General features: G+C 43.3%; 1 protein-coding gene across 1 annotated transcript in view; it reads right to left on the bottom strand.

Annotated features, from left to right (window-relative positions):
* LOC121924713 (vesicle-associated membrane protein 2-like) overlaps nt 1-12,356 on the bottom strand; it is a 49,558-nt gene that overhangs the window by 4,054 nt on the left and 33,148 nt on the right. Inside the window, exons 3-4 of the mRNA XM_042456060.1 lie at nt 7,485-7,643; nt 4,369-4,420 (exon numbers count right to left, since the gene is read on the bottom strand). Coding sequence (XP_042311994.1) covers nt 4,369-4,420; nt 7,485-7,643 — 211 coding nt within the window. The remainder of the gene's footprint in view (nt 1-4,368; nt 4,421-7,484; nt 7,644-12,356) is intronic.

Raw genomic sequence — 12,356 nt, forward strand, 5'->3', positions numbered from 1 at the left:
CATCTAACAATAATAGAGATACTAGGAGGAAAGTTCCAAAAAAAAAATCCAGAACTCTACTTGCTGAATATGACATATACCGTATTTTCCGGCCTATAAGACGACTTTTTAGCCCAGAAAAATGTTCCCCAAAGTCGGGGGTAGTCTTGTACTCCGGAAAGCCCCTGGGTCCTAAAGAGAGCCCTCGGCAGGGAAGGCTTCTCTCAAAGGCAAAGGAGCATCCTCCTCCGTTCCTTCCCTCCTTTTGCCTTCCCTCCCTCCCTTTTTCTTCTCTGCCTTCCTTCCTTGCTCCCTCCTTTCCCTTCCTGTCCTCGGAAGGCAGAAGATCTGTCTCTACCTTCCCTCCAGCCTGAGAGCCAGGCTGGCTACAGAGCAACCAATCCTTTGGAGTCACACACTCACAGTTTTCAGCCAATCAGAGAGAGGGCTGGAGAGTGGTCGCCACCCCACCCTCAGAAAAGGGTCTCTCTCTCTCTCTCTCTCTCTCTCTCTCTCTCTCTTAGCCCCTGAGTCCCTCTGAGAGCCAGGCTACAGAGCAACCAATCCTGTTTGGATAGAGTCACACTAACAGCCAATCAGAGAGAGGACAGTGGTTGCCCCCCCCGCCCTCACAAACTACAATTCCCAGGATTCCCTGGTTTTTCAAGGGAATTGCCTCCACACTTCCAGATCCCAGCCCCAGAGAATGAGTCTACAGCATAATCAGTGTTGCCAATTTAAGTCCACTTCTGCAGGTGCATTTGGATTTAATAATGATAACAATAATGGTGATGATGATGATAGAGAGATAGATCTTGTAGCACCTTTGAGTCTCACTGAAAGAAAAGTTGGCAGCATGAGCTTTCCTAGACTTAAGCGTACTTCCTCAGATGCATGGGAATTGTAGTTCATTGTGGCACCAGAGCTCTCACAAAACTACAATTCCCAGGGTTCCCTAGCACTGAGCCAGGGCAGTTAAAGCAGTCTCAAACTGGATTATTTCTGCAGTATGGATTGGACCTTGAGCATTTTTAATAACCAAGGTCCAAAACACACTGCAGAAATAATCCAGTTTGTGACCACTTTGACTCTCCTGGCTCAGTGCTAGGGAATCCTGGGAATTGTAGTTTGTTGTGGCACCAGAGCTCTTTCTGAGAACGCTCAATGTCTCACAAAACTACACTTCCCAGGGTTCCCTAGCACTGAGCCAGGGCAGTTATTTCTGAAGTGTGTCTTGGATCCAACTAAGGCTGCATCTTCACTCCAGAGACAATCCAGTTTCATACCGTTTTAACTGCCATGGCCCAGTGCTATGAAATCCTGGGAATTGTAGTTTGTTGTCACACCAAAGTTTGCTGAGAAGGCTAAATATCTCAGAAAACTAGAATTCCCAGGATTCCATAGCACTGAGCCAGGGCAGTTAAAGCAGTCTCAAACTGGATTATTTCTGAAGTGTGTCTTGGACCCAACTCAGGCTGCATCTTCACTCCAGAGACAATCCAGTTTTGTACTGTTTTAACTGCCATGGCCCAGTGCTATGAAATCCTGGGAACTAATTTGTTGTCACACCAGAGTTTTCTGGGAGAGAAAGTTAAATGTCTCACAAAACTAGAATTCCCAGGATTCCCTGGCACTGAGCCAGGGCAGTTAAAGGGGTGTCAAACTGGATTATTTCTGCAGTGCAGTTGCAGCCTAACACGTTTCTATTTGGCACAAAGCTTCCTGGGCTTTGATTCCAATAGGAGCCACTTGAACTGCCACGGCTCCATCCATACAGAATCCCTGGGATTTGTAGTTTGGATCAGTGCCCCTCCATGCATTCTTTGGGCAGAGAAGGCAAAAGACCTTATAAAACTACAGATTCTAGGATTCCAATAGGATGGAGCAGCAGCTCTTAAAATGGTGTCAAACTGCATTAATTCTAAAGTGTAGATGCACCAAGAGGAAGGGCGGGAGGAGTTGTCGAGGCGGGTGAAATAATGTTGTGTATGCTGTTATTTCAAACGTGGAACAGACTCCTTCCTCAGAGTGTAGTGGAGTCTCCCTCCTCTTCCCCTCCTTTTCTTCTTTCTCCTTCTCCTTTTTTCTCCTCCCCCTCTTTCTCCTCTGCCACTGCTGCTACTGTTATTGTGTGCCTTCAGCTCCTTTCTGACTTATCGTGGAAGAGAGGGGTGGTCTTATACGGTGAGTATATCCCAAACACTCTATTTTAAGTTGTAAAGTTGGGGGTCGTCTTATACGCCCAGTCGTCTTATATGCCGGAATATACGGTAAGATAGAAAGGGAAATAGAGATAAAATACTGGAAAATAATATTATACATGGTTACTACAGCCAGATTGCTATATGCACAAAAATGGAAATCGACCCAGATTCCGACGGTAGAGGAATGGTCCAATAGACTACTGGATATGAGAGAGGCTGATAGATTGTCTAAAAAGTTAAAAGGAGAGCAAGGAGGATGAAGAAGAAGATTGGAACATAGTAATACAGTATTGGGACAAGAATATAGGAAAATCAGAGTGAAGAAACTAAGAAAGGATCTATGGAAATAAAGAAAAATTGAGGTACAGAAGGAATATATGTATAGAGATATAGATATACAGTAGATAAGAAGGAAGAGAGAAATATAGGTTGGAGAATGCATGTGGGAATAGATTGGGAGGGAGGGGAAGGGGCAGTAGGGGAAGGGGGTATACGTATGATGGGGAGGAGGAGAGAGAGGGATGTAGTAGATATAGATAAATTTATGTATACATTGTAAGTATATTGGAAAGATGGATGTAAAATAAAAGAAGTGGGTTCAATAAAAAAAAAACAAGTGGTTTGTCCAGCAGTACAAACTGAGCATAAGTTATCAATTATCAAAGGACACCATAATGTCCCCTTTCAATTAATTTGCTAAAAAACAAATATATGTAAACTGCCACTTTGATTTGCCCTGGATCAATTATTACCTTTAGTTCATTCATGTCAAGGGAGCTGATTCTCATGAAGAAGTTGTGCTTGATTTCTGCACTGTTCCTGTAGCCAAGTACTCAAATATGAGAAACTTGGGTATGAACTAAGCACTTAACGTTGTGACATCCAGAGTCACTTCTAGGGTGATGGTTGTCCTAATTCAAACTGCTGTGATATAGTAGTTATGGCTATCCATGTTCATATTAGGCTCTGAACCAGGTCCAGACTGGGCTACCCTTAAGTCATCTAAGAAATATGAGCTGCACCTACACTGCCAAATTAATTTCCTGGATGAGGTAGCATGGTGTAGTGGTTTAAGAGACCAAGGTTTGAATCCCTGCTTGTCCATGGAAACCCATAAGGTGACCTTGGGCAAGTCACCCCTCAGTCTCAGAGGAAGGCAAAGACAAATCCCCTCTGAACAAATCTTGCTATGAAAACCCTGTGATTAGTGTTACTATAAACTGGAAATTGACTTGAAGGCACATAACAACTGTAATCCTGTGTCCAGTTTTTCCAGGACATACTTCCAAATAAAGCCTTTGTTATTAGTTTATTGACTGTTCTTCAACAGGGATGGAAATCTTGCAACCCTTTAAGACATTGCTGAATTACAATTCTCCCTATTCTTCCTTATTAGCTATACTACTGTCCCTAAGAATGCTGAGAACTGCAGGCCAATAACATGGATGTCTTCATGATTCACAGCCTCGCTTTGGAGTGAGATTCATAGTTTCAGTGGCAATGTTCTATTCCAATTATACTAAACCCCTCTCTTAATAGCAGGTCTTGCTAACACAAGCATTACATATACATGCATAATTTTGAAATAAATATCTTATGATGAAAATGGTCTTGTCTTGAGCTTTCCTGCTATTACGAACCATAATCCATGTTTACCAAGATATCAGAAGGGCTTTGTCCAGATTTTGTAACAGTGAGCTAATGTAATGACTGACCCTGCTGTCGCTGTTAGTTTCAAGAAGATGAAGAGCTTTTATAATTAGGCAAATGTTTCACTTAATCATGAAAAGGATTTTGCCTTTCCTGTTGAGAAAACAAAGCTGTACAGCTCCTTTGAAAAACCAAGTGGTTCTCCAGTGGCAAGTGATACATTATTTTGAGTTTCCCATGACAGGAATGTGGGTAGGGGAGAATTCCCAACAGACCTCTTTGTGAATGCTTTGCCGTAGCAGCTGGTCGTTTCCATGTCAGTGGGGTCATGAATCTATTCTGGGTTTTAGTTTGAAGTTTAAAGGAGCTATCTAAAGTACTGAACCCATTTCTTTCAAAGTTCAAGCTAAAACCCACAGGTGGATTTGGCACCCTGCTGACACAGAACCAACCAGCTGCCCTTTATGTTTTGTTCACTCATTAATATTCAGAAATAAAATGATGTCAAACAAAATGGGGAAAGAGTGCTACTCACTTATTATTATGATAAGAATGACAGCACATACAATACCCAAGATGATCATCATCTGAAAAGAGAGTTGAATAAGAAAAAAAAAAACAAAAACAGAATTCAGTCACTCTCATCTGTACTGTGGAGATTTAGCCACCTTGGGGGCCTTGCTAGGAGAAAGACAGAATACAAATTTGACGAATAAATACACCAAACAAATAAACATTTATCTTCTAACACAAGTGCTTCTGCAATCCCAGTCTCTCCAAGAGCATGGTAATTAAAAGGACCATGGTTTACCTTCATCTTTCACTACCACATCACAGTCAGTACATGACAGTTTGGCAGGTAAGTTTGAATTTATTTTTTCAAGTATAAATCTGCAATATTCATGACACCCCTGAGAAAAATTACAATGGCCATATTGGCTGGGTGTGATGTTCAACTGCTGTATTATGGGAGGTGTAGTCCAACCCTCCAACCATAGCCATGTTGGAAGGGGATGATAGGAACTATCGTCCAACATGTTTAGAGTGTATCTTAAAACCAATTGTTAGTCCCAGCTACAGCAGATCTAATGAATGAACTGAAGCGTGATAACTCAACACTTATATGTTAATCCCATTGATTCAATGGGTCTACTCTAGTTGGATTTAGGTCTTTGCAGGCTGTTAGACATAGGGGTCAAGAAGATAGGCAGGAAAGAGCTGCCCAAAGCTACTTCTTCCAAAAGTGAGCTGAGACCCCGCTGACTGCACTGTCCACTCCCAAGGAAACCCACATGCACACACTATGACTATGTGGCACAGCATCAAGTCATACTGCTGGGTGATTTTAAAAAATTCCCGTCACCATTCATGCACACCATAACTGAAACACACTTCCAGCAACTGCCTGCTACCTAGATGCAATCCCATTGGAAGGCTGCCCCCTTTGATGGTGCACACAGTTGCACCTGCAATGCTTCACTGGGACAGGGGACTGGAGCAGAGGCGAGCCCAGTAAAACACTGACAATGCACAATCATGCCCTCCTACATGTTTCTTTCACAGCCCCCTTCATCCCATGCCCTGACTTGGACTGTCTGGCTTCTGTATATTGTACTTATAGCCATTGGAGGTGTTATACTTTCCCTTTTTTGCATTGCTGCCTTGACTGCCAGCTCTGTCCTTTTTAAATGTTCACCTGCATGGGTTCACATATATATACTGCTTTAGAATTAGGATGGAACACTCCTTTGGGACCAGTTTTGTGTTGGAGCATTTATATACAGGGTCAAAGATGTGCACTTTTGAGGCAAGAACAGTTTATTTCCACTTCTTTTCAGTTCAGGTTTTCCTCCCTTGCAGCAGCCACAATGCAGTTTCCGACCACTTCCAGTGTGTGTGGTTCATATTAACGCCACACCCCCAAAGCAGCCTGAAACTACTTCTTTTAGCCTGTCTATTTGAGGCCATAGTTTGTGAATCCCTGAGACCTTTTTGCTGGATCTAGAAAAACTAGGGGTCCTGGAGTCCTACTGATTAGGTAACAGTACAAGACCCTAAAATATTTAGATTTTTTAAAATCCAATTTTTATTGACTTTATTGATTCTCCTGAACTTCTCCCAAAAGGGAGAATTTGAAAGGAGGGGCTCACACAACTATGAATCCCACCAATATATTTTCATAAAACAAAACAATACAGTAATAGCTAGGGGTGTCACTAGGAGGCTGGGAGGGCTGCGGACTGCACCAGGTGACACCCTAAGGAGGGGTGGTACTACAAGTCCCCAAACATGCCTTTTGGTAGAAACAGGCTGTGGCATTCATAGGTTGTGGCATCCCTTTAAAATGCTGAAGAGATGGTCTGAATGGGATGAGGCTCAGTGGGAGGGAAAAGGAGAGGCCAGGCCCTGTGTTTTAAAAACAATTTAAAACTTTTAAAATTTTATTTTTAATTTTTTTAACATCTTTTAATTTTTAAAAAAAAAATCATATCTTACCAAATTTTCACATTAACCATATGAAACTATGTATATGTAAATATATTTAGGCTAATAAGCCCATGATATTGTAATATAAAGGTACAGATTTAATTTTTCTAGTTGTTTATGTCACAACTATTACCATTACAGACAGTAATACATGGGAATTACAGTCTGTCCTCCTTATCCACGTATTTTTTATCCATGAATTCAAGCATCCACGGCTTGAAAATATTCCCAAAAAGTATTAATTCCAAAAAGCAAACCTTGATTTTGTCATTTGATATAAGGGACACTATTTTACTTTGCCATTATATTTAATGAGACTTGAGCATCCACTGATTTTGTTATCCACAGGGGATCTTGGAGCCAAACTCTAGTGGATAACAAGATCCCATGGTTCGATTTATGAGTAACATTAACACACACACACACACACACACACACACACACACACACACACCCCTAATTCTGTATGGTAATATGGAAGGAGGTCACTGGAGTGGAGGTGAGACCATGAGTTACCGCTCTGGGTGATGTCAACCCAAGTGACGGCACTGGTAATAGCATCAGACCTAAGTGTTCTATGCTTCATTGAATAGGGAAAGAAAAAGCCATTTAAGATCAGAAAAGGTGCCATTTTGCATGAAAACTATTAAATTTGCCTAAGCCTTTCTCCCTCCAACAAGATAAACATGGATGGTCATATGATAAAATTGTTATTGTCTCTAACTAATGCTATATTCTCCAAATGTCCAACTTGACTGCTACAGGCCCAATTAACCCTCTGTTGTCTAGCTTTTTCAGCTGCTTCTAAAATGCCCTAGTTTCTTTCTTCTCTTCCCACTTTCCCACTTTGTCCTCAGCTTTCTTTAACTTCTGAAGACTGAGTTCAAAGTGCAAAAGTAGTTTGTACTGAATTGTACTGAATTAACTCAGCAAAGAGAGAGGAGGGGGTGGAACCATGCCTTTCCCAGTAAGCTCAGCCCAAAACAAACTGTTTCATTAATAACTTTTGCTAGTGTTTTGATTTTCATTTATGAAAGGCTGTAGGCTATGTAATGATATACATGGACATATAACGTATAAGATGATATGCACTGATCATTTTTGCCCAAATCACTTGAAATTTCTCTTGAAGACCATGTTATACTATCCAATAATAAGTTTTACCTTACAGTTTTTCCACCAATATTTCCGCTTCAGTTTAGCTGCACTGGTTTCAAACTGAGAAGCTCCAGCTTGCAAAGCATCTGCACGGTTATCAAGCTCAGAAAGTTTCTGGTCTCTTTCTAATACTTTGTCCACATTGACGCGCATTATGTCCACCACCTGCAATTGGGATACCAAGTTGTTAGCAAGCCTAACATATCCGTAAAACATTCATTTAGTGGATGGTGACAGAGGAATGAAAATTCAAATATAAGGCTTGGTGAAAATGTGCATGAGGCTATTTTGTGTAGAATACTGGTTCGCAATGATTTGCACCAAGGGTGTGTTCTTCATTTTACTTCAGTCTCCTCCTTATACTGATACTGGGACCCATGGTGGGTTATAACATGCTTAAAACACCAGATACAAGTTATCATAGAATTATAGTGTTGGAAGAGACCACAAGGGCCATCCAATCTAATCCTCCTGCCAAGTGGTAGAAGAGGAGTGAGTACTGTCATCTGTTGGCCGGTGAGGGAGAGAACAGGCTGGCCCAGCGTCATCAGGGGCTAGCTTGAAGATAGAGCGCCCTCCCTCCATAACTGTCAGCTTTCGGCCAGTGAGGGAGAGAACAGGCTGAAAGGGAGTTCACCAGGCAGGTCCAGCTTCATCAGGACTAGGCTGAAGGAAGGAGACTCCGCCCTCCAATCCATCTGTCTTGGTCCAGGCCTCTGAGGGAGAGAAGAACCACTGGACCTCATCCCCTTTCCCTCCACCATTCCCTTCTCCTTTTGTTTCGTGTCTTTTAGACTGTAAGCCTGAGAGCAGGGAACTGTCTGATTAAAAATATTAATTGTAAGCCGCCCTGAGAGCCATTAGGGCTGAAGGGCGGGATATAAATACCTAAATAAATAAATAAATAAATACTGATGTTAACAGGAAGGTGAGGCATATTGCCCTCCCTGGTTCTTGAAAATGGTACCTACTGGTATCAAAACCAACAAAGCAAAGCATGCTTCTCTACTGGAATTATGAATTTCTATAGTATGGGCATTTAGTGCCATCTAAAGGATGTTTGTAATATGGCAACATATTATAACTGACTTTCCAGACATTTTTTCACAAACCAAATATGCAGTTTCCCAAAGGAAAATGCTTTTATTGTAGGGTTATTGTACTTCTTAATTTCATCAGCAGAATTTCACAGGAAATTCAGCATGGAGCCCTGACAGTAAGAGCTGTTCAACAGTGGAACACACTCCCTCGGAGTGTAGTGGAGTCTCCTTCCCTGGAGGTCTTTAAGCAGAGGCTTGATGGCCATCTGTCGGGGATGCTTTGATTGAGAGTTCCTGCATGGCAGGGGGATGCACTGGATGGCCCTTGTGGTCTCTTCCAACTCAACGGTTCTATGATTCTATGAAACAGTTTTCCTGTCTTAGAACCTATGTGAAGCTGCTGCAGCAGATTGCCATAGCTGACAACTGATCAGGAAAAACTGATCATAGATGCAATCATTCTGACCAGATGTGTGTCTGTGCCATGTTTTCTCTGTCACATATACTATATGTATGAAAGAAGGGGTCTGACTATGCTTGTTTCCATTTGAGCTGAGCTTCGACATCTCACTAGGTTCTTGTGTCTGTCTGTGCTTTACGTGTAGAAGACAGTTTAAGGGAGACTACACAAATATAGGGACACAAGAATAATGTGTGTATGAAAAATATTTAGCACGTATGCAGTATTTTTATTCTGTGAAATGGATCAATATTTTTAACATGCTTAATTCCTTTGTCTTTTAATGTGTGCTTTTGATTCGAGTTGTCTTTTGTGGTCTGACTCTTCAGTTATTAGCCTTGCATATTTCTGAGTTCTCTGGTATGGATTTCCTGATTGCCCTTTGGACAAATTGTAGCCTCAGATTTCTAAATGTAAAATGAGTGTGCTTAACTATTGTAGTAAAGCAGGGGCAGCTGAGGGAGTTGGGAGGGGTGAAGAGGGTCAGGTGGCACAGGAGAAGGAGGAGTTGAGGGAGGAGCCAGAAGAAGAGGTGTGGCCCCAGGGGGTTATAAGTAGTCAGGAGGAGAGGTGTGCGGAGGAGAGATGTGGAAGAGGGGGTCGTGGAGTGGTGGTTGGGGAAGGGACAGCCCAGGTAACCCACAACCCTCGATGAAAGGCTATACCTGTTTCCCTTCAAGGGAGACACGGGGTGCAGCAACTGGGGCTACACAAGGAGAACCAACTAAGAAACCCCAGACTGGAAAGAGACTTTGTTTACCCTGGAGAAGGAGACTGGAGGCAGCAGGAAAGAGGTAGTCTGGAAGGCGAGTGGTGGGACCCGAAGGGCGAGTGTTGGGAACAAGGCCCAAAACCAAAGGGAATAGAGAAGGCCGAGGGGGAGCCGCTGGAGAAATACCGAAGGGAACGCCGAAGGTCGGCGGCAAGCCACAAGGATCCAGCTGAAGGGCAGAGGGGATGTGAGAGGAGACTCCCCAGGGGCCAGACCGGAGGTGGTTGAAAGTTTATGTTTGTGAGAAGTTACAAGTTGTGTTGATTGGGCATTATTAAAGTTCCTGTTGCAAGCACCCTCGCCTGTGCAAGTTTGTTACTCACGAGGAGTCAGTTTCCTAAGCTAGAGACTCAGGATGCAGCCGACCACGCCTGCCCTGCCCACATCTATATAACTGATCTGTAATTTGGGCTTGTTCCTCTGGCTAGCAACACTACTTTTCTTATGTGGTATAGGATTTAACAGTCCTATAACCACTATGGCTTGTTTTGTGTGCAGTTCTGCTTTGGAAACACACTAAGTTAAACATTCTGTATGGCTCAGCATCACATAACAGTTCTGCATGTGAGAATTTGTTACAGCTCCCCTGTCACCACCACCCAGACTCATTTTTCCACTGTGATAACTCCAAACAGCCATTGAGTGGTTGAGAGTGAGTGTGGATGGGATCGGAGAAGCATCTAGCTATGCTCCCAAAGTCAGATGCAGACTGTTACCTACAAAGGTGAGGGGACTTGGGGTGCCCAGCAGCTGTGTCAGCATCTCTTTAATTTTGGGGGAATTGTTTAGATCAAGAAGGCTTGCAAGAGGCTGGATAACTTAAGGATCATTTTCACCTATGTATACTAGAACTAACCATGGGAGGACTCCATGTTTGGTGATTATAAGAAGAGTTTTATTTAGAAAGAGTGCACCCAAACACACATTAGCAGTTCAGGAGTTTATTGCATGCTGTTTAAAGTGACTTACCCCATTCACATTAAATTTTGAAGCCGGATCTTATCACATGCACCACTGGCCAGGTGAGTGCAACCTGGATGCATCCCAGACCCCAGCTGTGCTTATCCAGGATCTTTTCAAAATGGCAAACCCCTGGTTTTGGAAAGATGCTGGATAAGTGTGGTTGGGACCCAGGCTGCAGCCCCTGGCACATGTGATAAGATCCAGGCGGGGTACAGACCGCCGCTTTGCAGCGGTCTGGCGCCGCCGCCAGTAGGTCCGCGGGGGAGCCGGAGCCTTCAGACGGCCCGACTCCCGCGCGGACCGAAAAAAGAAGCTCCAAAATGGAGCTTCTTTTGGCGTCGCGTTTGCGACGTAGCGAGGCGCCAGGGGCGCGCTCGCTACGTCAGCAGCGGCGCGACGCGTCTGGACGCTCAGCGTCCAGTACGTAAAGATGGCGCCGGCCATGTAGAAGGGCCGGCGCCATCTTGTACGGACGGAGTCCGTACTAGGCACAGGGGCGTCTATAAGAGACGCCCCTTTTTTAAAATGGGACGTCCGGAGGACGTCCCAAAGGGCTGTGTAGAAAGCCCCCCAGCTTCAAAATTAAATGCGAATGTAGTAAGTCACTTTAAACAGTGTGCAATAAACTCCTTAAACAGAAACATCATATAGAGGTAACTGAAATAGAAATATAGAAATTAGGTAGGGTAAGCTAAAGGCTGTAGAAGGAGTAATATTTATCTATCCTGATGAGGAAACCACAGCAACAAGGTGTAGCTCAGATGGCATCTGAGGGCAACACAGTGAGTGAAAGAAGCTCTCTGTGCACACATGGTCCATGGGCAGACTGTAAACTCAAACTGTGTGCAAGTAAGCTATGTCTGGGGGCCTTATATTTACAACTATTATCTTAGCCTCAAAAAGTTCTAGGTGTTATCATGAAAGATAACAAAGACCTGATGGTCTTCCCAGAGCATTGACAATGGATTCTGGAACAACTGATGACTTTAATTTTGGAGTAATAAAAACATTGATTGGATTTAGGGCAACCCCAAAACAGATGGATGAAGATGTTGGCTGGGAACATGGCAGGGGGTAGGTAGGATGTACAGTCTTACTTACCATTGCCTTTGTTTCTAGTATGAGAGGATATAAGGAAAGCCTGGGGACATAGTGATCAGCAAACGCATTTAACTTTTATTGCCCAGACCTTTCACATGTCTTCAGGTCAATGTGTCCTTCCCATGGGAAAGTTTCCTGATGTTCCAAAGATCACTGTAACCTCTTTAAAAATGCCTGGCTCCAGATATGAAGATATGGAAACATCATATACAGTGTGTGTGTGGGTTGGTGGGGGTGTAACAAGACTGAAGACCTTTTCCACTGAGATCCACTGGGATCCTTTGGAGGTCTCATCAGATAATGTCATCAGTTTGCATCTGGCTGGGGGAACATATCCAGATGCTCCCAGATTCTCTCAGCAGCAACAGAATGGTCATAGGGCAGCTATTACAGCGCAACAATGAGTCATAGAAACCTAGAGTTAGAAAGGACCACTAAGTTATCTAGTCCAATCCCCTGTCATGTAGGAATACAAAACTAAAGCACTCTTGAAAGATGCTAATCCAATCTCTCAAAGACTCCCCAAAATGGTGAGCCCACCA

The sequence above is a fragment of the Sceloporus undulatus genome, chromosome 3, assembly GCF_019175285.1.
Source record: "Sceloporus undulatus isolate JIND9_A2432 ecotype Alabama chromosome 3, SceUnd_v1.1, whole genome shotgun sequence".
Classification (NCBI taxonomy): Eukaryota; Metazoa; Chordata; class Lepidosauria; order Squamata; family Phrynosomatidae; genus Sceloporus; species Sceloporus undulatus.